General features: G+C 42.5%; 1 protein-coding gene across 9 annotated transcripts in view; it reads right to left on the reverse strand.

Moving 5' to 3' along the window:
- Positions 1 to 318: 318 nt before the first annotated feature.
- The window catches only part of ATE1 (arginyltransferase 1), a 177,591-nt gene continuing 153,437 nt past the window's right edge, over positions 319 to 24,472 (reverse strand). For 7 of the 9 annotated variants that reach the window (XM_027112812.1, XM_027112810.1, XM_027112804.1 and 4 more), the window contains one exon: positions 23,093 to 24,256. In XM_027112812.1, coding sequence (XP_026968613.1) covers positions 24,078 to 24,256 — 179 coding nt within the window. In that variant the 3' untranslated portion in view covers positions 23,093 to 24,077. Of the gene's footprint in view, positions 426 to 23,092; positions 24,257 to 24,472 lie in introns of those variants that run through there. The other 2 variants (XM_027112809.1, XR_003433947.1) reach the window with 2 other exon arrangements.

The following is a 24,472-nucleotide window of genomic DNA, read 5'->3' on the forward strand; positions in this document are numbered from 1 at the left end:
CGAAATATGTTCTCACCTTATAACGGAATCAGATTTAAGTGTGTCCACATTAAGAGCATAGGCTTTGGAGACCCACAACCTGGGTGAGAGTCCTGGCTCTGGCCAGTCGGCTGAGTGACCTCAGCCCAATTACTGAATCCTCAGTTGCTCCATTTGTGAAATGAGATGATAATTAAAGGAGAGCATTATGTACTGGCATGCGGTAAACGCTCAGAAATTATAATAATATATCATCATCACACAGAGTAATGCTCTATTGCGTTTGTATAACACGCTGTGATTCACAAAATGCTTCCACTTACCTTCGCTCTTGTAATCCTCCTAACGACCCCGGGTTATTCTGATAAGCCCTGGTTGCGCCTCGCTGGAGGGAGATCAAAGCTCCTACGCCAGGCACTGCCAGGTCAAGCAGGAAAGGCCAGTTGCTGGGGACAAAACAAACGCAGAGATCCGAACTTCAAACTCTAGCCCTGGGGACCGGGAATGTTCTAGGCTAAGGGACGCAGAGGTGAACGAGAGTGAGACGGTCCTGCCATCCTGGGGCTGACAGTTCAGGGCCTCACTGGGGAGGTGGAGGGTGCAGGGGACGGCGGGGCAGAGGGGACTCACCCAGCCCCAGGGAGGCAAGGGACGCTTCCAGGGATGCTTCTTCTATTTTTATTAACGAAATGTAAAAGATAACATACTTAAAGGGCCTTGAAGTGCTTAGATTCCTCTAGGAAATAAAAATGCTATTTATGCTGGCATAAAGTATAATTATTTACACTTTCAAAAGGGTTTGAAGAAAATTGGATGAAGGCCACAGATCTAAATATTTATAATGCCAAGAAATCTGTGTGCGACTGTGATTTGTTTTCTACTTAGAAAATAACTCATTTTAAAAATTATTATGCTAGTAATACTATTACTCAAACTTGCTAATCCTAAGGGAAAACTCCAAATTCTAAACAAAAGCTATGTTACAAATTACTTTGGGCAAAGAACCTTCTAATTACACTTTTTACACTGGCCCATTATCTGGGTATTTAATACAAATATTCAACATCTTCCAAAAGTATTTACCCAAGTAGCTACAGGAGCAGCAGTGACAGATTAATGAAGACCACAGTGGCCTGCAAGGTGGAGCCACCCTGAGAGCAGACAGTCCCCCGGTGCAGTCATGGGCACCCTTTAAGTGTGGTACTTAAATGTGGTCCAAGAACCAGTGGCATAGCTCCACCTGGGAGCTTGCTGGAAATGCCAAATTCCAACATCCCCACCCACTAACCCATGCCTACTGAACCAGAATCTTCATTTTAACAAGATCCCCAGGTGATTCGTATGCACATTAAACTCGGAGAGTTGATGGTCTACACAGAGTTTGCACATAGCAGAGTGAACAGACACATGGTCACCCAGTTAAAGACTACATTCCCCAGCCTCTCTTGCAGCTGGGTGCGGCCGTGTGACTAAGTTCCGGCCATTGGTAGAATGGAAGTGATATATACAACTTTCAGGTGCTGACCTTAAAAGGCAGGAGCCTGCTTTCCCCTTCCCTCTCCGCTTTTCTTGGTGGCTGGATGTGAGCATTGTGGCAGGAGATGGAGGAGCCATCTTAGATCACATGTTGAGGACGGCAGAGCAAAGAAGAGGCCTGGCTACCTGACAGTCATGCAACATATCATACCAGCTTTACCTCCAAATCTCTACAACACATCCTTCTTTCTATATCTTTTATGATACAACCTTCTAGTTGCAATCTGTCTCTGTTATTTCTCGTGGTAGACTGCAAGCTTTAGTGGACAGGGACCAAATCTTATTTAGTCTTATACTGTTTACATTGTCTAGTTCTATGTCTTGCCTATAATAGGTACACAAAACTCTCAGTTAAATGAATGAGCAAATGAGCTAATGAATGAAAGAATGATCTATTACCAAGAAGAACTTGCTAACCTCCCACTGGCCAACGATGGTACTCCTGGAGCTTCAATGAGGCTAGTAATTGCAAAGCATTAAAACTCATCGGATATGTTCAAATATGTTAAATCTGTTTAAATCCATGAGTTCATAATCTATATACAGATGTGTGTGTGTGTGTGTGTGTGTATTCTCAGTCACCTTCAGAGAATAAGGAGCAAGTTTATTATCATGAAAACTAGTAAATAAAAGGAAAGATCAGACATTCATCCTTAATTTCCTGTATGACAGGTACCACAAGGGTAACCCAATAGTAGATGAAGAGAATTTCCTTATAATATAATTATAGCTAATAAATGATAGACTGTCACCATTTTGCAACCCTCCCCCCAATGAATTAATGGGCCCAGACACAGAGCATTAAAAGTTACTAACATCACGTAAGCAGACACAAGACGTTATAAGAACCCGAGTCTGATGAAGCCTTTGGATCTAGCTGCCAGGCTGCAGGAAATAAGGGCACAGAGAGACAGGTTAGGTTGCAACATGCGTGTGCGACTGCAAACAAGTTGTGTTCTTCAACAGATAAATTGTAAGAAAAAGAAACGTGGGAGGGATATCTATAGATTTCTTAAAAATCTATAGATTTCTAAAAATCTAAAGAAGTAATGGGAGGGATTTCTAAACTATAGTATAGGAAGGCAAGGATGTGATTCCTATAAAAGTCAGAATCGTACTTACTTTTGAGGGAGGAAGGCATTTGTGAACAGGACAGAGTACACGAAGGGCTTCTAGGGAAACTGGTACAAGTCTATTTCTTGACCTGCCTGGGATTTACAGGGGTGTCTGCCTTATTATAGCTTATTAAATGATTTTTTATATGCATCTGTAAGTGACTGCCCATACATGTGGATCATGCTGAGGTACCATGATTGTCACTCCATGGTGGGACTGCCATTGAAAGGACACCAAATTGGCCATGTCCCCTTGACGGGTTTCAACCCAGAATCAAGAAGAAAGCTTAGGGTCTGATCAGATCTAGTCTAGTCCCATCATTTTACAGATGGGAACACTCAAATTCCGAAAGATGAGCTCAGAACTCTTTCTACTAAATGACACATCAACAACATCCTGATGAGGAGTAACCTTGCACATTCATTAAAAACATATCGGGCTTCCCTGGTGGCGCAGTGGTTGAGAATCTGCCTGCCAATGCAGGGGACATGGGTTCGGGCCCTGGTCTGGGAGGATCCCACATGCCGCAGAGCAACTAGGCCCGTGAGCCACGACTACTGAGCCTGCGCGTCTGGAGCCTGTGCTCTGCAACAAGAGAGGCCACGATAGTGAGAGGCCCGCGCACCGCGATGAAGAGCGGCCCCACTTGCCACAACTAGAGAAAGCCCTCGCACAGAAACAAAGACCCAACACAGCCAAAAATAAATAAATAAACAAACGTGGGGTTAAAAAAAAAAAACATATCATAAGCATTCCACCCAGCTCTGAGATCTAGTTTCCCTCTCTGTAATATAAGAGGGTTGAACTAGATGTTCCCTGAATCTGCAGTTCTTTTTAGATCCAACATCCTATGAAGCTGTGCCTGCAAACCAGGAGCTCAAACAGAATTAGGTTTAGGCCTAAAAGGAAGACAGACTATGCGGAAGGTGAATAATGTTTAACATGAAAACCTGACAACAGGTGACCAAAGACTCTAGTCATGACAATGGGCCATTTAAGAAGGATACTTGTAGACCGACTTCATCTAGACTTGACAGTTTCCAAAACCTGCTTTGCAGCCATGGATGAGGCCACTCAAACTTCACAGAGTCTAGTTTTCTTTGCTGAATCCTAAGGGAGAGCCTAATTCTCTGTGTACACGCAATGTCCCAAATAGAAATTGAGCGTCTAAGTCACTCAGGCAAATCCCCACAAAGTGTGCTCTTAACTGAAGAAACATTTCAGTAAGTATAATGTTGGTGATAGTGTTAGCAGTAGTATTCTGAACTACTGTGTGTGTATTGCAGGATAAATTCAATGAGTAATTATGTTGGTATCATTGGGAACTGGGATTTTGCAACAGGGAGAAAAGAGAAGGAGGTACATATTAGATTGATGTGCTTAAGTAAAGTCCCTAGAGTCCTACATTTGAATTGGAAATATCATTATGAAGTCATGATATAGTTTATTTTTAAAAAAGTGTTTTCTAGGCTTGTCCCTTGAAAAGGCCTAAAGTTATCCCCAACCCAGTAGCAATGAATGTTCTTAGTATCCGGTTTGTGTCTAAATACCATTTCCCTCTAAAAAGCTCTAAGACTCCTTAGAGAAGTGGCTGGTTCCAGGAATGGGCAGAAATTTGCAAGATGAGTTGGAGCAACTTGTCATACCAAAAATCAAAGAAGCTATCAATGACTCCTGGGGTCCTGTCAAAAGACCACAGCAACAAACTTGAAAAGGCTCCCATTTCCCAAAGATAGGACAATTGAGTAATCATTTAAGAATAAGAACTACAATGGATTAAACCCACCAACTCTGTTTAAATCCATGAGTTCATATGATATTTTAAAAGAAACTCAATGGTTATCTTTGGAATACACTAGGAAACCAACTCCTTATTTTGAAAGTTGCTAAATAAAGAGCAAAAACGAAGCACTTTACCTAGCTTTTCTATTTGAACTGTACTTTGGGGCCAAGTAGTTGATGAGGGTAAGCTATCTCTATAGATAAAAAGTGAAGGTGGAATGATAAAATTAGAATATCACCATTTTCAACCCCTACTTAAATAATGGATCTAGGCAATGATGACCAATGGCTGCTAATAAAAAATAAAAAAAAAAAGAGACATAACAAGTCATTTTTTGACTCTTATTGGGAGAACACACCATCACCTATGAAGGAGTCTTATTTAAAAGAAAAAGAAAAAAAAACACTTGGATTTAATTAAGGCTTGAGATAGAACCAGCAATTTACTAGTAGTACAGGGGAAAGAGGAACGAGTTAAATGACGCTATGGGGATGCAGTCAACAAAACCTGGACTTTGGGAGACTCTGCAGGACAAATGACCAGGTTTCTTCAACAAATAACTTCCAAGGGAAAAAGATGTGCAGAAGGCACTTACGGATTAAACTAAACTTGAGAGACATATCAATTGATTGAAATGTATGGACCTAATTTGGATCCTAATTTGAACACACAATTTGTAAAACAATTGATAAGATAATTGAGGAAATGCGAACACTGAAGATATATTCAGTGATGTTAAAGAATTATTGATGATTGCAAAAATGGATGATGTGATGCTAGTGGTTTTGTGGTTAATTATTTTTAAAGCTTATATCTTTTAAATGTACATACTGCAATATTTATTGATGAAACGACATGATATCAGAGTTTTATTCAGAATAATTCAGCACAGGGGAGGGGATTCGGCATAAAGGGCAGTAGATGAAACACCATGAGATTACTGTGTGATAGGTACATGGGGTTCATTATATTCTTCTCTCTAATTTGTATGTTTGAAATTTTCCATAATAAAATGTTCTTTTCTTTTTTTAATGGAATAACCCATACTTTCCAAAGGTTCTAGTCTCTCCTTTCCAATCTGATACCAAGCACCCTTAATGACCCACTGACACCTTTCAATAATCTTGATAAATTAATAACATCTGAAACGATTAATCACAATTCTCGGAAGTTCGGCATTCCTGCTATGTGACACACTATTGCCGTTCCCTCTTACATGAAAGCCTCTTTGGCATAAAGAAGTATATCCTGACCAAAGATACCCTGAGAAGGACCTCCCTACACACATGCCCACATCGCCCCCCCCCCACTAGCCTCTGGGACGGGGAGCAGGGAAGAAGGGCATTATAACGACAATTATTATAACTCCCTCCTTCCAACCATCAGATTCTGAAAACTCAACATTTCCTCCTTTGAGAGGCTTCATTCCTAGAGAAATGAGTGTATGTTTCACAGAGTAACAGCACAGGCAATATTTTCCAAGAGGTTTAATCCAGCCTGAACTTGGATGTGTAGACAAGGGACGGTGGCCCTCACAGGATCATCAGAGGCCCTCTTCCCACCCCCAGTCTATGAACTTTTCTTCTGACCATTTTCTCTATTCTTTCTTTTTACTGTTCAATTTCTTGTGAGTTGTTTGGTTAACACAGTGATGCAGCAGTAATTTTAGCCTACAGACAAGACTATGCCTATCACTAAAGTGTTTGCGTCATAACTCCCGCAGAGGGACAATTTTTGGTGACTGCTACCTGTGAAACTACTATTTAAGGAGTTTTCAACGAAGAATCAAATGAACATTCTCATTTATCTTAGGCCATTTTCAATTATATTATAGAGTAATATATATTGATAATATAAAGTCATATTATAAATTCATCTTATTTTAAAGAGTAAACTATAATTGACTCATATAGCCTGGAAACACTAAGTGAATCTTGTTCTACTCCAATTCTTTGTAATCACTGACTTCTTTTTCTCCTCGAGAGTGGGAAAGACGGGGAAGGGCTGCCTTGCTTAACTGGTGGTCAAAAATGAATGCGTCTTTACTGCCTAAATGTACTCAATGAGCAATCTTAGACTGGAAAGAAAAAACTATTATAGAAGACATTATTGGGAAGATCGGTGAGATTAGACATGCCGTAGAAGATACTGTTGTGCCCATGGTTAATTTCCTCATTCTGATCATGGCCCTCTGATCATATGAGACACACAGAGAGGGAAAGGCAAAGTGTCAGCCACTGAAGAACTGGGGTGAAAGGTTTGCAGGGCTTCTTTGTTCTATTCTTGCAAATTTTCCGCAAGCTGGAAATTACTTAAAAATACAAAATCTTGAGAATTGATGAAGAATCTGAGCCCCGGGCCGGCTGGTACTAGAACCCAGTACATCACCGTGAAAGCCTAGCGCTGTCCTGCTCCCCCTGAGTGATGCCAAGTGTGTCACTCCAGGAAAGGAGAGTATTATTCGGCCAAGGAAGAAATGATTCCTTTTCAAGGGCAGGAGCGGAGGGTATCAAAGCTGGAGCCGTCAGCACACTCTTAGGCCAGATGCCAGGGGACTTCTATTACCCAAACAAAATAACAGCAATCAGAACAAAACAAATATGCTGTACGGTTTAATCTTTATTTTTACAGGATTTGGCAGGAGACGTAAGGTCTGGAATGGTGGGCCTTTTGGGGAACTTTGTATTTATTAAAATGGTCTGGACACCGGTTCTTATTATTCTTTCTCTCCCTTTGAAATGGGGATGGAAAATCTCCCGATAAATGGTCAGAGGCCTGGTCCAGGTCTGTGTAACTTCTCTCACATCCTTTTGCGCTTCAACATCAGAACGAACTCCCACAATTTACCCTCTTGAGATTCGGGATCCTCAGCTACCTACACTTGCTGAAAATGCTGGGCTAAGTAGAAACACTGGCCTTTGGTCACGTCAACAGCAGGACAAAGTTTCGATTGGAAAGCTTTGTCTAAAAGAATCTTATAAATAGTATACATTTACTGCATGAATCTAATTCATCCTTCTTAGAAGAGAGGACTTTTTGCCCTTAAAATTTACATTTTGTTACTCTACAAATTCCATGTAGTTTTCAGAGTTAACCTCTCCCAAATACTGAAATCCATCTTCGTGAAACAGCACAAAAGACAACCAGGCTGCTATGTCATAATGTAAAAAATTTTAAAAATTTTTTTAAATTTTAATTGAGGTAAAATACACATAATATGAAATTTAGCATCTTAACCACTTTTAAGTGTACAGTTCTGTAGTATTAGGTATAATCACATTGTTGTACAACCAATATCGAGAACTTTTTCATCTTTCGAAACTGAAACTCTGTACCCACAAAGCCACTACTCCCCATTTCCCCCTCCCCCCCAGCTCCTGGCAACTAACATCCTACTCTCTGACTTCCAGAATTTGACTTCCAGACATACACATAGAATCAAACAGTATTTGTCTTTTTGTGACAGGCCTGTTTCACTCAACATAATATCCTTAAGTTTCATCCATGTTGCAGCATGTGTCAGAATTTCCTTCCTTCCTTTTTAAGGTTGAAAAATATTCCACTGTATGTATTCATATTTTTTTCACTCGTTCATCTGGGCTGCCCTCACCCTCTGGCTATTGTGAATAATGCCATAAACTTGGGTGTACACCTATCTCTTTGAAATCCTGCTTTCAATTCTTTTGGATATACAGAAAGGAGTGGAATTGCTGGGTTATATGGTAATTCTATTTTAAACTTTTTGAAGAACCACCATACTGTTCTCCATAACTGCACCACTCCCACCGACAGTGCACAAGGGCTCCCATTTCTCCACATCCTTGCCAGCACTTGTTGTTTTCTGGCTTTTTGATAGCAGCCATCCTAACGGGTGTGAGGTTAAAAATTTAAGGTTAGCATTTAATTGTACAATAAGAGGTCAACTCAAAGAAATATCAGGAATCAATGAAAACGCATGGAAGGCATTATCTTATTTTAGGAAAAAATGTCCTTTGCTTGTTATTTAGCAAGACATCAGGAGGATTGGGGAGACTGAAGCTAGCCAGCCCAGTAAGGAGCCTACTGCACTAGATGAGCTGAGAGCAAACGTAACCAGCGTCAAGGGAACGGAAGGATAAAGATGCTATAACTACACTGGAGTTGGAACTGACAGTGTTTTTCAAGTGGTTCCATGTTGGACACAAAAGAGAGGAGTCAATGACAGGTCACTGAGGCTGCAAGGTGGACGACGGGGGAACTGATGCCATTCGTGGGCCCAGAGGGAAGAAGCAGGGGCTGGGGGTGGAGAACCAAGTGACACTGGAGGAGCTGAAGTATGGCGGCGTTAGCAAGTGGAGCTGGGGGCACAGGAGAGGATGACAGGTGACCCCACGAGCATGGATGGCACTGCTGGAAGAGACAGAAACCGGGGGCTGTTGCCGGAATAAAGGAATACTTATTAAGCTGTCCCACATGGTGTGTACTGACAACTCCTTCACCCTAAACGGGGCCAAAAACCTTCACCAACTTTGGCCAAAACGTTCCAGCGAAGGCATGTATACCAAGAGGCTGGGGTCCTGGGCGGGTCCATGAGCAGGTGTCACCCTCCCCCGACCCCTGCGTCCCAGTCACAGGGGTTGCGGCGACTCTCAGCTCTTCATCATGCAAGATGAAATCTGCTTGTCACAGGGGCGCTGCAGACCAGAGCACTTCTCAGAAGTGGGAATCCCCTGCCTCTGCTAGAGGGTCAGTCACAGCTCCTGACCGCGGGGGACACGCAAAGCCCTGCACCTTCTCTGACAGCGGAGCAACGATGACAGGTCCTGTGGGTGAGGTGTAAGAAAATATGAAGAATATTTGCAGAGTTGGAAATACAAGCTACCTTCGATGCAGACAACATTTTGTCAGCTGCATATGGAAGCAGCCATTCTCCCACAGAATACACTTTGGTGACAAAGTCGGTGTTTTTCAGCCATAGCAGGGAGGAAAGAACGTGGTGGAGAGAATGATTCAAGTCCTGAGCATTCTGCCTTCTACAGACCTGTCAACAGTTGACATTTCAGCTGCAGTAACTGCCCTCGACCTGCACACATAATATTTGCAAGGGGCGTGTGTGTGTGTGTGTGTGTGTGTGTGTGTGAATATATCTATGTGAGCTTGCATGCAATGGGGACACATTTGGTTTTCATTGTCCCTGATTGGCTCTAGGAGCAGTAAAAGATCCCCTTCCCCCAGAGGCGGGATGCAGGGCAGCCCAGACATTTTCCAAGCATGGCATGTGGTTTCAGTCGCTTGTCTCTTATTAAAGTCCGTGGGAGCTCTGTGAGGGTGTGGAATGTGTGGTCCCACATCCCCCTGAGGAAATGGGGCGCTAGTACCAGATTTCGTAGCCAGGACAACATCCAGCAAGGTGTCTTATTCCAGACCGGGCCCCTGGAGTCTTGATATGGGTGACTTCCTAGATTACCCATCCCCCCCGAGACGTTGCATTAGATCCATTCGATTATGTATCTAATGGGAGCACATAAAAGAGGTGAGTGGGGTATGGGCGGAGCATGTGTCTGGTGTCTTAGAGCTGCTGGGCCCTTCTGAGTGGGGAGACGGAGGCCTCAACCAAACAGATGCAGGGACAGGTAAGGCCCAGGCAGGAGACAAAAGTCACCTTACACATAAGAAAGGTGTAGGTGGGGACTTTCCAGTTTTGCTCTTACAAAGGGGAGGAAAAAAACCCAAAGCCACAATTTAAATAAAATGGATATTTGCTTTCTCTTTATCATTTAAGACAGGAAGCAGTCACCTTGATTATCATGTTTCCATACTTCTAGAAGAAGAAAAAATGATCTGAAATGGATATCCATATATCTTCTCAAAGAAAATGACTATGAAGTGACCTTAGCTGAGAATGCCTATATTTTTAACAGCAGGTATATGCATAATTTCAGATTTCCTCTAGTCCTTTCTCATGTTTGTCTTTTTTCCTCTGACAAATCCTATTTGTTGGTCATGCCATCACCCAGTTTCATCCTCCGGGGCTTGTTCTTGTCGGAGTCTCTGCCTTTCTTCCCGGCCGCCCCCTCACACTGGGTGCTCCCTATAGGAGAGGCTCGGGATTCTCGAATATTCCAAACTAGGCCTCCTGGTAAAAACAACAAGCCGGTTTAGCTGATGGTAAGAGAGAATCTGGGCTTGCGGGTTTCGCGCGGGTGGGCTCCATTTCTATCCTGGGAGACGAGGCCGTGGCTTCCTCTCCTCTCTGCCAGGGAGACTCCTCACAGGCCATCCGTCCGTCCAGCCATGGCCACTCTCACCTCACTGAAAGTGACCCCTGGGGCTTGCCAACAACGGCACGTCCGAGTCTACCCATCGTGACATGTCCCCTCGGCCTGTCCAGCTGTAGCGCCATGACTTTCTTTCAAGTTCTCTGTATTTCAGCAGAAACTGCATGCTGCTCCCACACATGCCCTGTATTTCTGCCTCCGCACGGGATCTTAAACCATTCCTTCTGCTGGGACCACCTTGATCTTCCTTTCCTAAAACTGACAGCAGGGCAGAGATCACCTCTCTCAGGAAACCACTCTGATTGCCTTCGATCTTCTTCCTAAGGACATCCGCTGGGCTTCACCTGTGCTCTTAGTCGGGCTCACTCTCCATCTCCTGGTTTTGAGGCTAACCCTCCGAGAAGCAACTGTCCCACCTCTGAATCTCTATGAACTCCAGGTGTGCATGTGGTCACAGTTTCAGACACTCAACACACGGTCAACTGAAAAAAACATGCACAATTGTGAGAGTTGTGAGTGAAGTTTTATCTGGGGCAAAATGAGGAAGGACGACAGCCCAGGAGACAGCCTCTCAGAGAGCTCTGAGGAACTGCTCCGAAGGGGTGGGGGGAAGGTCAGTGTTACATAGGATTTTGGTGAAGGGGGTGCGTGCAGTCAAGCGCACGTCTCAGCAGAAGGCCGCTGCTGGTCACGAGGAGCAGATGTCTCCGTTCATGATCTTAGTGCTTTTCTAGATCTGAGGAGGTGCAAGACGTGGGCTCATAAAACCTCCTCCTGAAAAATATCTCACTCCCTGAAGCCCTGTTCTGCCAGTTTTCCCCAGGGCACAGAGGGCCTCATTCCTGATCTCCACCCTGAACTCCTTTCAGCGGGTGTTGAAGGTCAGCGACTGCGGCGGCTAGTGACCTTGTAGAGGCAGACGGCGAGAGACAATTTTTTTTTTTTAACATCTTTATTGGGGTATAATTGCTTTACAATGGTGTGCTAGTTTCTGCTTTATAACAAAGTGAATCAGTTATATATGTACATACGTTCCCATATCTCTTCCCTCTTGCGTCTCCCTCCCTCCCACCCTCCCTATCCCACCCCTCCAGGCGGTCACAAAGCACCAAGCTGATCTCCCTGTGCTCTGCGGCTGCTTCCCACTAGCTATCTACCTTACGTTTGTTAGTGTATATATGTCCATGCCTCTCTCCCTTGAGTGACAATTTTTTGTCCACACACATTTATTGTCACTGCTTCAAAAAGGCCTTCCCTAACCACCCCATTTAAAGTGGCCTTTTGTACAACTGGGGACAATACAGCAATCTTGTCTACTTGTTTACCTGTAAATTATCTGTCTCTCTCCCTAGACTGTAATTCCAGGAAGATGGGAACTCCCTCTGTCTTGTTCACTCAGTGGCAAGCACACCACCTGGCAGAGAACAGGTGCTCAGATAGTTGTTGGATGGATATATCCGTCAAGAAGTGAACGAATGAAGTATAGGTATGTGATGTGGGTTTTGCACTGGGCTTTCCAAGAGCAAGCAGGTTGGGAGCCCCGGGCCTCCAGGAGAGATGCTGCTTTGCAGGTCCAGGACGCGCTGGGCCGCTTGCCCTGGAAGCACTTCTCCTGGCCAGCCAGGCGTAACGCACATGTTCTGCTAGTGGGAGGCGTGGTGATTCTCTACAAATGGCACTGTGCGTGAGTCTCTTGAGCAGCTCATGGTCCAAATGCCTTGCGCAACATGCCTCACATGGTCGGGCCTGTCCTTGAAGGCCTCATGAGCTTCAAGAAAAAGCAGCACCTCATAAAATTGGGAAGAGTTCGTGAATTTAAGACCAAGTAAAGTAAATAGCAATGAAATCTTCACAAGTTATGTTTAGCTGCACTTCAGCACCCCTACCCGAATGCAGTGGAGGAATCCATGGACGAGTGAGACCCTGAAGAGGAGACGTGTTACAAATGCCACCTGGATGGTGGTGAGAACTCTTTTCTGTACTTGGCAGAACTTTGTTTGCAAGGCTTTTCCCCTTTAAGCATCTCAATTAGGTGCAAGGACTTCTCCCAGGGTGAAGAGTGTTCAGCATGTGTAAAAATGCCTTTGTGTCCATTGCAAGAATGTCTTCCCATATGTGAAGTGAATTTCAGAGGAAAAGACCAAATTAAACAGGGATTGCACTGATCTCCTTTAAGAATTTTCAACTCATGTTGTGCACCCTGTATTTTTTTTCGTGTGCAAGCTCTAAACCAAAACAGGCCTGCCCCCAAGGACTGGGATCCACATGCCCATTAGGCCAGGAATGCATTACACAAAGCAACCATTCTACCAGCAGCCAAATGTGCCCTCATGTGCCCTTCCCTGCTGAGGCATGTCAACCCCTAGTTGTTCACGGGGTCCTCTGTGCATTCATTTCTCTCACTGTTCATATGTGTTAAGAGTCTGCAAAGTTTCATATGGTCCACCTTGGACTTGCTTCTTGGAAGGGCTTCCTACCCATTTCCACCCTGTGCTGGGAAACTAACTCTGAGGGGCAGACCCCGCCTGACGTCCTGGAGGCTGGGCCTCAGCAGCCCCATCGCCTGACGTCCTGGAGGCTGGGTCTCAGCAGCCCCATGACACCAGCACACGTTCTCTGGGGAGGTTTCCCCAACGAGGCCAGTCTTTTGCTGCCTCTACCAAGAGCCACATGCATCATTCCTAGGGCCCCAGTTGTGTTGGCTTTCTCGAGCCTTAAGAAATAATTGCTAAATGAAGATGGAATTCAGACATTGTAGACAAGGCTCTCGTGAGGAGGTAGCACCTGATCTGACCTTGAAGATCTGAATGTATGCCGCTGGAAGGGGTTAGCCATGACTGGTGAGGGAGCAGACCCAGCGATCAAGGCACCGGAAGAAAAGCGTTGGGACTGGAGCTGATGGAAGGGGGATACAGGAGGAAAGGTTGAGAAGTCGGGGCACACGGGTGGGGCAGCTTAGGCTTTAGCTGGCAGGGAATGAGGTGCTGTCTGACGTGGGACCAGGAGGGCCGGATCAGATGGGCGCTGCGTGGGGCAGTTAAACTGACTGGAGGAAGCCAGGAGGAGACTGGCTGAAAGGCTTTTGCAGTAATGCAGATAAGAGGTACTGAGGGCCTGCACTAGCCCCGTGAGGCTGGAAACACGGAGGATAACAAAGGAGAGATTAGGATACTGCGTCAGGCCTGGGGGTCCTGTAACTACATCATTAACCAATATAAAATGCTGTGTATGTGCAGTTTCCCCCCTCACGATCGCCTTAGTTGCAGAAGGAACAATTCAAACACATCCCAAATCTGAAAAAAAAAATCACAGATATGGGAAGCATAATTTATATCAAAAACACTGGCCCTCGTGGACCAGAAAAAAAGTTCACCTTTCCATGTATAATCAGAAGGAAAAAAAAAAAAAAAGAAAAAAGGAAAAGGCAAGGAAGTTTCTTTCTGCCCCCTGGTGGCTTTTGGAAAACTTAACAGAAAGGGCAGAAAGGAAAGGGGACCAATTTCTCCACTTGGCGCTCAGTGTCAACTGTGCAAACAGCACTCTAAATAAGAACAGACATTTCAGACCTTTGGACACTCCAGACCTTCCCCGACACAGCTCACTTCCTGCCTGAGGTTGGCGAGTTGGGGTGGGACCACCGCCAGCATCCTCTGATAAGTGAGAGCAGGTGCTCTGCCCACCTCCCGGTTGGATGGGAGATTCGGCCACTGAGATGCTGAGATGCTGACCCTGCTTCCACTGGGGCTCTCGGAGCAGTTTGCTAGAACGTGACCTGCGAGCAGAGCGTTTCTGACAGAGCCCGGGAAACAGCTCGGCGGGCCTCCATGTCAAACCGCGCTGGCCCAGGGGCTGGGCACCCGCCTCCGCATACAGCAGAATCCGCTCTTAGTTAGGCTGGAGAAAATTACCATTAATATAAATACTTTTTCGGGGGTAAAAGCTAACAAATCGATTTCTGAGTCTCAGCTCACTATTCCCCCCCAGGCAGCATCCCCGGTCCTACACGATGTCACCCCTTTTCCATCCTAAAAACTGTGCTTTTGATTTCCCGACCTATCTGATGATGCTCTTCAGCTAACCTGTGGCTCTGTGCAAAGCTAATTTTAAGGTGTAATGCCTCCTCCCAAATTTGCCTTCATGCATAGAATCATGCAGGAGAAGGAGGAAGAAAAGCAGGAGCGGTTGGGGGCGAGGTGAAAACAGCCCGGTCATTATCGGTTAGACTGTAACTGGATAAGGCAGCCCGCTGTGTGCAGCGATCAGCGGAGCCCACGAAATGCTGCTGGCTTTCCAGATACCCTGTTGTTTAGTTTTGTCTCTAACAAAACAAACAAAAATGCGCATGATTGTACCAGGCCTCAAAACCCATTTTATTCTCCCATTATACCAAGGAAATCTTGAATAGGGGCGCCACTGGAGTGAGGCTCTCTCCGTGGGTTCCTATGAATAAGTGTTGCTCCGCATTCTATTAGAGAAAGGCAGCCATTAGAAAGTTTTTACTCTCCTAACATTAGAGTATCCCTTGAACAGGCGTTTTAAATGGATTCTCATTCCACGGTCTTGAAGACCTGTTCCAATACTGTGAATCTGGCAGATAACTGTAATTTACCCGGGAACAGAATCTTTTTTATTGCTTTAAAACAATTTTGAATAGCAATATTTTAAATGGATTCTACATTTTCCTATATGAGAGTATAATGAATGTCTTTTGACCAATTCCTTGACAAATTCAGCACTGCCATTACCAATGTCAACTACAGCCGGCCTGAAGCTCTGTGCGCCCAGGGTCTGCTGAGATGTTTAGGGTCTTCTGCCTTGGATCAGTAGGGTTGACTCTTTTTTTTAAGATTTTGTTAAAACTTTATTTGTTACCTTTCTTTTTGGTGACATCTGCTTTGGGCAAGGTGTGATGGGCTGAAGAGCAGTGGGGCAGAGAGGCCGTGTGCTTAGGCTTCTACACGGGCCCCAATTCACGCTCCTGATGAGGCTGAGCTCTGCTGACCTCAGGGCTTTGCCCAAGGTCACACGATTAGCACGTGATCCTGGGATATGAGCCGGCTTGCCTGTAGAGTCCAGGTTCCCTGCACTATTTTTTTTTTTTTTTAGGCTTATAAAAGGATCCAGTCGCTAGTGGACTGTGGTCGGAAGGTTGCTCTAGGTCTGATATCAGCACCTCCCCACCCCGGTCCACCTTCCTTCCTCACGCCCAGTCTCCCTCGTCCGTGGGGGCTGTGCTGAATGTCGGCCGCACATGCAGCAAGATGATGTGGCTCCTTCCACTCACATGTCATTTCCAGATCGCTTTATCCTTTTACTTGAGCACCAAAGTTTTCTTCTCCTTATACCACACGGCCCACGTGGCTTTCCTACGAGGAAGGCATGAACTTTAGCACCTGGATTCAAGCCCATTTTAGCTGCTAAGAGGCAAGTTTTCTTTCCTTTTTTTGTTTTTAAACCTTACATTTTGATTCTCCATGTATGTTCCAGATGGGGAAGTGGCTAGACAAGCAACCTGCAGATAAGCAAGGCCCACGACTCATCATCACTCACCGATAATGCTGACATGGAACAGTTTCCATAGCTTAACGGAGGCAGTAAAGGCTAATAGAAATGAATAAAGCACTCGTTATAATAAGCTCAAACTGTTCTCGAGATTTTTTTTCTCTAGACTTGGTTCCTTTATTTCCAAACTTTCCCAACAGAATCTTTGGTGACATTATCAGATGTTAATGACCTCAAGCATGAGCCACCAGCTGTCGTAGATGCAGCTTGGCCACGCACAGATGTTCTTCTGGCCTTCTTAATAAATCAGCGTATGGAATAGTATTAGGTAAACCACGGTGGCTCTCAAGAATAGGCAGAAAACCAGGGAGACTAGAGACAGTAATTCTTCATTTCTGTAGACATCATCCCTCACACTGTGTGGAGCTCCCAGTGGCCCGTGACCAACCTCGGAGGCTCCTTTGATCTCCCACCACTGGCAGCTCTGCTCACGGGGGTCTGCAAGCGGTTTTGGTGAAGTACCTCCAAACTAACTTCTCCGTATCTAAGTAACATGCCTCTGCTGAAATTCCTAAAGAGCTTCATGCTGAGAACACTGACAACACAGTTTTGGCTAGAAGTAGGCTAGCCAAATTACCCTGAAATATATAATAATAAAGGAATAAAAAAATCTTTAAAAAGCAGAGCTGTAAATCAATCTAATCTGTCTCTGAGTCCACTTATGCACGTGAGGTAACCACCAGCTGTAGATTGAACAGTATAAGAGAGATGATATGATGAGCATTTATTTTTCCCACTTTCCTTTTGCAAAGTTAGTCACTGCATAATTTTTTGGTAGACTGCTTTTGGGGGATGCATTTAGATCCTTTTATTGCTATAGATTCAGACTTTGACAAATTTATAAATTTTTTCTATTTGATCAAAATTAACATGTAACTAGAACCATGAGAAAGATGCAATATAAAAATGGAAATAATAAAATAGCAGGAATTCTGTACATTTCTAAATTAATCTTCCATTCAAATTGTTCTTAAAGAAACACTATCTCTGTACATAGTTTAAATCATGACATGGCAGGTAACTTAGGAAACTGACACAGCCCCAGGGTGATGAGATACCACAAATTCATACATATGCATAGGTGCATGTAAATCAAAGATGGAACAGATTGCACAATGGAAATTAAGAGAAACCAGAAAGTGTCAAAATAAGTTGCCCCAAACGTTTTGCTGTAGTAGTTCCATGGTGTTTTGCCATATAGAAACCTTAAAAAATTATCAAATCATGACATAGTTTTAAAAATCGTCTTACTGCAGCACTGTCCAATAGAACCTGCTACAATGATGAAGGGGTCTGTATCTGCACTGTCCAACATGGCAGCTCCTCTGGGTTGAATTGTGTCCTCCCACCCAAAAGCTATGTTGAAGTCCTAACCCCAGTGCCTGTGAATGTGACCTTATTTGGAGTCAGGGTCTTTGCAGATGTATTAAGATGGGGTCATACTGGGTTAGGGTGGGCCCTAAATCCAATATGACTGAGTCCTAAAAGATGAGAAGACACAGAGAAACAAACACAGAGGGAAGATGACCACGTGAACACGAAAGCAGAACCACCAGAAACTGGGACGCAGCTGCCAGCCAAAAACCCCCAGGATTGCGGGAAGGGGCAAGGAAAGATTCTCCCTGGATCCATCAGAGGAAGCACGGTCCTGCCAAACCTTGATTTGGGACTTTAGCTTACAAAACTGCGTGAAAATAAATTCTTGTTGTTTTAAGACATCCAGGTTGTGGTAACCTGTTACAGAAGCCCCAGGAAACTAATACGACAGCTGGGGCCACATGTGGCTGCTGGGCATTTGGAATGTGGCTAGTGAGGCTGAGGGACTAAATTTTAATTAATTAAATAGACACATGTGGCTACAGGCTGTTATTGGACAGAACAGTTTTATCAGTTTGTATGACTTCTATAACAGTCTATTTTTTTTTTAAAGATTTTTTTGATGTGGACCATTTTTTAAGTCTTTATTGAATCTGTTACAATATTGCTTCTGTTTTATGTTTTGTTTTTTTGGCCCTGAGGCATGTGGGATCTTAGCTCCCCGACCAGGGATCGAACCCATACCCCATGCATTGGAAGGCGAAGTCTTAACCACTGGACCACCAGGGTAGTCCCTACAACAGTCTTACATATCCAAACCCTTTATCAAATTGACCCTTTGAATGAAAACTGAGAATAAATCATACTATCACCAGCATGCTTTAATTAAGTACACTCTCTCTCACTGTGTGTTATTACGGAAAAACCCGAACTTTTTGGCCGACCCAATATATATACATAAATACACACACACACACACAGGCACACGCACACACACAATCTTTGCTTTAATGGTCAATAAAATAACATCAGTAACGGTTAGCTTCCAACTTACAATCTGGCCATCTCTCAATATTTTAAACTGAGCTGGAAAAATGCATACAACTGTCCACACACAACTGAGCCAAGAGCCTTAAGCACTGAATCCACAAGCCTAAAATGCTGTTTTTCTTGTTTCATGATCAAAAAGCTCCATTAGTTGAGAGATGCTATTCAGACTCACTGAATACCGAATTAACAAAGTGATGAATTGGACTTCATGAAGTATTCATGAGTTCTCATTTAATGCTAATTAAAAAAAAAAAGGCCTATGTTAAATGATTTTAAGACCCTGGCAGAGACTGACAAAAGCATGAAAAATTAAGGTTCAGGGGAAAGTGTGACCCAAAATCACAGAGTTGAATGATGCAAGTTGGGAGTACAATATTTATACCGTTCTGGTACAAATCGCTCTAGCTGGCAACGTATAAATGATAAATAAATGTTTTAAAACCACTTTCTGCATACTGACTTCAATAAAATTGTAACGATGAAAGCAACGAAGATATTTGTGGTCGTTGCTAACAGTCTGCTTTATACCTGCCAGACAAGTGAGGTATATCTTTCTCTGCCTCCAAGGTGGCTGAAACATTTACTTTTGAGTGTCATATTAACAGGTAATTAACTATTAAAAATCACAAGTGCCACATAACATTTAGATGTGCTACGCTAGGGGGTTTTTTGTTTTGTTTTTTAAAAAAAAAACAGCACTTCTATTTGGAATTGCTTCTTCATATTGCAGGTGAAGAGACGTGACGAGGAAACCAAGCTATACAGATCTGCAAGCTACTCTGGAGTCTAAAAGAATAAAAGTGGGGCATGCAAAACATATTCAGCAACTTTAATGTTTGGTCTAACTGCAACAGTTAATTGGAAAATATTTTCTGGATAGGACTGGATTGAAGACACCAACTTGACACTAACTGGATATGAAAAATGCAGTTTTACTTAGAATTAAATCTTAAACAGCCAACATACTTTTAAACGTAAAAAACTGAGCTAAATTAAAAATAGTGGTATGGTTATCCACCCTTTCCAGGTACGCATTTTAAAGACCTCTGTTCTACAAAGAATCAATGAATCAGAAGCTTAAATGGTTTTAAATAACTTTAAGCGTTTAAATAAGACATTTTCTAACTGGAAATTTTAGAGGTGTACAAACTGTAAAAACAATAGTGTAGGTCTCCCAGGAAATATTTAGTTGAGGGACAATGAGAGGAGGGGCACTAAGTTTTAAAAGCCACACATTTTCTGAAACTTCAAGTAAGGAGAAAATTCCTATTGTCCAGTGAAAGGCAAAGGGAATCAGGCAATGAGGAATAAGAACAATGTTGCCAAGTGTTACAAAGAACTGAGAAAAACAATTAATGCCGATCAATTACAACTCCTGTCATCCATAAGATGGGACTAAAGTCTTAAACCTCCTGTCTCAAAAGAGTATAGACACAGTGGAATCTTATACAGCCATTTAAATGATTATTCTTCCAATCTATTTTCATTTTCACAGTAAATTAAGATGTTCAAAAAAATAAATAGATGAAAAAATTATGAAACAATATACATGGCGTAATTTCACATTTATTTCAAAATAAAACATATACATAAATGTAAGTAGAAAAAAGTCTGAAAGGACACACACCAAAATGTGAATGACAGTAGTAATAGTGACAGGATTGTAAGTGACTTTTATTTTCTCTGGTATACTTTTCTATACTGTCTAAATGTCTTCTGGTGAACACTATCCATTTCAAATAAGAAAGATAATAAAGCTATTCCCATTCTGGAAAAAATATCAGTGGGATTTATAAGTAATATTCAAATCACTTGGGAAACAGGATTCATTTTATCATAAACCCACCAGGGTCCCCTGAACCGTAAAAAGACAAAACACTTTAAAATGTATTCTAGAAATAAGCTGTGGACTCTTGCGAAGGATGAAAGCACACTTTGCTTTGTGAGGTATTTATGAAAATTTCTCTGAAAACTAAACTTTTTAAGAGAAATTTATACTTGAGTTTGCTACTTAAATATTATTTCGAGTCCCTCTGGGTAAAAGAATGTCTATTCCCTGATTTATCTTGTGAAAAATTAGGGAATAGACATTCTTTTACCCAAAGGTAATACTTTACTTTTATTTATTCCTGAGAAAGAAATCCATCATGCTTTGATTTAGGTGACTAAGTGATCTGGGATTCCAATTACTGCAAATTAAACACTGTCATTCACGTAGCCAGTGGCGACCTCAGCTTCCTGCATACTCACTGCAGGTGAATGTGCCAAGAATTCGAAAGATGGACACGTTGGCCTTTTAAGTAATGACCACCAACAGCCGCTGCAGACAGGGAGTTTTATTTTTTCCATTCAAGCTTTATCAAATGGACTGTTCAAAAAGCATATACAAGAGCAAAAACTATCACATGCAAAAACCAAACGTGTTTTGTCTTACAGTCACTGGTTTTCTTTTGGAAAATAATCCACATTTGAGTAACTAGAGCCTAATTCAAACACTTCCCAATTGTTTCCACTTCATTTCCTTCTCTAAAGTGAGCAACAGTAGATACGTTTTAAGTAGCTGATCATCATCTTTCTCATCTTTATTCTACTGAAATAATATAAAGCTTTACCAAATGAAACCATATAGTGTCTGGAAATCTGAATATTCATTTACATAATAAATTCCAAAAATAAGAAATCATATACAACTGATATTTTGAAAAATGGATAAAAATTAGAATAAGCTAATATCTGAAAGCAAACATAAACAGTAATAACTTCTTATCTAAATAATTTTAATCAAATGAATAATATATTCATCTCGTAATAGCCTCTATCTTTCAGAATATAAAGAAAGTGCTCAGATTACATTTAAAAAAAAATAAGATAACAAAAATCTCACAGAACTGAAATAATTTAAATAAAGATGACAGCATGGGGAATCTTTATTACATTTTTGCTCCCAAGACAGGGAGGCAGGTATATAAATTTACCTGAAATCAGAAAGGGACTGCAGCACTAAGATTGTAAATGCAAAGCTTCCAGCCTTGAAAAGATATAAACTATCTTTGAAAGGTTCTCATGCATCCTGCTTTAGATGAAAGCCGTTAATGCAAAATCAGATTTCTCAGCTAGACCGCTTGTCACCTGACCGAGCCAAGTCACTTTCCTTGACTGTCCTTTTCTAGCCCACTATCAACATTCACTCAGCAGGGCTCAAAAGAACAAATAACCGTCTTTTGAAGACACCTTGTTCATGAGGATCAACACACTGTCTACTCTCAGAAAAACAACACACGAAAATAGCAACCGAGTAGAAGAATCTTCGTCCCCACCTCTCTCTGGAGCTTCAATGGAGCCAACCTAGAAAGCCACGCACAGGGAGAGCACCACGGTTCCAGAGAGGGGGCTTAATCCTTTTCCTCTGAAGGGATCCTAAACTGAACTCTGCAGGAAAACACCAGAGTTGTGGTAAGAAGTAAGATCCAAGCTTTCTCTTCATCTGATACTTGAGTTGTGATCTTAATGAATTCCATTCTACACACTAAGATGAAAGTTGGTGTAACGCACCTGATGACATCAACCTGGACATTCCAATGCCAAGGGTACCAGGTATGGACCCACCCTACTTATTTTAATAATACTGAGATTACTCACAACGCTTCTGAAGTCCTATTTTGAAATTTCTTTCAACTCAATAGGATTTCAGGTCATTCTTACTCTCTTATTTATGCTTTGCTTAATGTTTAGCTGCTTAAAGTATCATTTTCATAAATCATTAAAAAATTAAGCTATCTTCACTTTAGAGGGAAATATTTTTTTATATGTTCTACAGATTCTGAAGGCAGTTCTAAATAAGAGTCTATCACATGCTCTTGGGAGACTATTTTGAAGGACAAAATTCCAGAGAATGCAAAATCCATGCCATCACTACTCCATCCCCAGCTAGCTAAGCACCTGCTCATGGTAGGTGCTACACACATACACACACTCTCTCTCTCTGAATGAATAAATACAATTTATTTGGATGTTCAACTTCTAGACATCTGATTTTTAAAACCATTGTTTTATGATCCTTTCTTTTATTCTAGCTAGCTGAAATTATTTTCTAATGTTTTATACCTAAACTCAGTGAATTTAAAAGTTTAAAAATCGGTAGTGGGATTCAAGCCACTAAGTTTTATAACACGGTTTTTTAAAAGATAAATCAACAGAAAATGAAAATATGGGCAAAATGAGAAATGAAAAGGACTCAGTGGCCAAGCAGGTGGCAGCAGGTGGTGGTCAGCTGAGAAAGAGCACAGGAGAGCAAGCCTCCTCTGTCCCTCCCCACCTCCAGCACAGCTCGACTCGCCTGCCCCCCTCCCACCTCCTGGCACAGTGCCTGCCACCTTGAAGGTGGGGGACAAGGGACATCTGCTGAATGAGTGAAGGACCAACTAAGAGAAGGGAGAGGGAAAGAAGGACCCGCCTCTGCTGCAGACTAGTAAGTGTAGTGTCTCCTCTCTGGCCCCCAAATCAAAGGGCAAGAACCGGGTGGTTTCACCTCCTGCCCTGGAACAGAGGTCAAGATGATTCCTGCTTCACTTAAATGCAATGCGTGGCACAGCTATAAAAGTAGTCAGATAGAAACTAATTTTTAATCAATAACCAAAAACAAGTGTCCTGAGTTCTAAGGAAATAAAAATTAGTCTATATTTACCTTTGATGGGGCTTAGGTCAAGGCAGGAGCCAACAACTTTCAAAAAAAACTGCACTTCTTAGATCTGAGAAATAACGCAAAGTATCCCACTTTCGACAATATAATATATAGCTACGGTAATCACGTATTTTATTGTCCAAACTGGGATATTTTGGAGAGTAAAAGGGAGCACGAGTAAGAATTATTCCGGGAAAAATAACTGTGCCAAGACAGCAGACACGAATAGGACTGTCCTGGGTAAAGAGACATCCGATGTTAACACAACAAACATCCTTTTTTGGAAGTTTGTACTATTTCCTTTTTTCCAAGTTTTCTATTAAACTACATAGTATAACATTCGGCAGTAATGTAATACTGAACACTGAGTAACAGCTCAGTTTTGTTGCCTTGAGAAGACATTTTCTAAGTGATGACACAGAATTCCCACTTCTTCCCCACACCTAAGGTCTTTCAGCATAAACGAATGTTTTAAATGGCTCTGAGGAAAACAGTTTGTTTTAATATTAACAAGAGAAGTTTACCGTCTCTTGTTCATAAAACAGACTTCCGAAATGATACACCCCAATTATGAGTCTCGGTCATAACACATTTTAAAAATCTTTATATTAACCATGAGATTCTCACAAATACACTGCCACAAAATATTTTAGAAAAGCTATATAGCCATCAAAATTAAAAAGTCTAATCTGCGGACGGTTACAGAGTTTCCCCCGGGTAATGAACTTGCACTGCTGCACACGTCAGCAGCACAACGCTGGCAGGAGTGCCCGGGCAGAGAGGCGACTGAGCTGACTCAGTTTCTGAAGAGCAGCATCCGCTCGGAGCACGTCTGCCCCACCAGGCTCGCGTACTGCAGCACGGCGGCCTCCTCGCTCGGGTCTCTCTGCTGCTTCTTATACACACCGTAAGGCATTATGGCCTTCTTGTAAAACACCTGCAGGCGGTCAGGTTCCTTACTGCGATCTTCATCCACTGCATTAACAAAAAAGATGGATTAAAAACAGCACCTATCAAACCACTTTTCATTTCCTAATTTAAGAATGTTTAACTGAAGTATAAAAATTATGTACTATGTATTAAGATGTCTTCTCTGAGCAGTATGTTCAAATGACACTGTGCAGTATTAAGACTAACTTGAGTATGTTAATAAATAACAAATGCCTTGCTGAAAGACAGTAAATTCCTTCC

This window comes from Aethalodelphis obliquidens, unplaced genomic scaffold, assembly GCF_003676395.1.
Source record: "Aethalodelphis obliquidens isolate GAN/ISIS:26980383/991018 unplaced genomic scaffold, ASM367639v1 scaffold11, whole genome shotgun sequence".
NCBI lineage: Eukaryota > Metazoa > Chordata > Mammalia > Artiodactyla > Delphinidae > Aethalodelphis > Aethalodelphis obliquidens.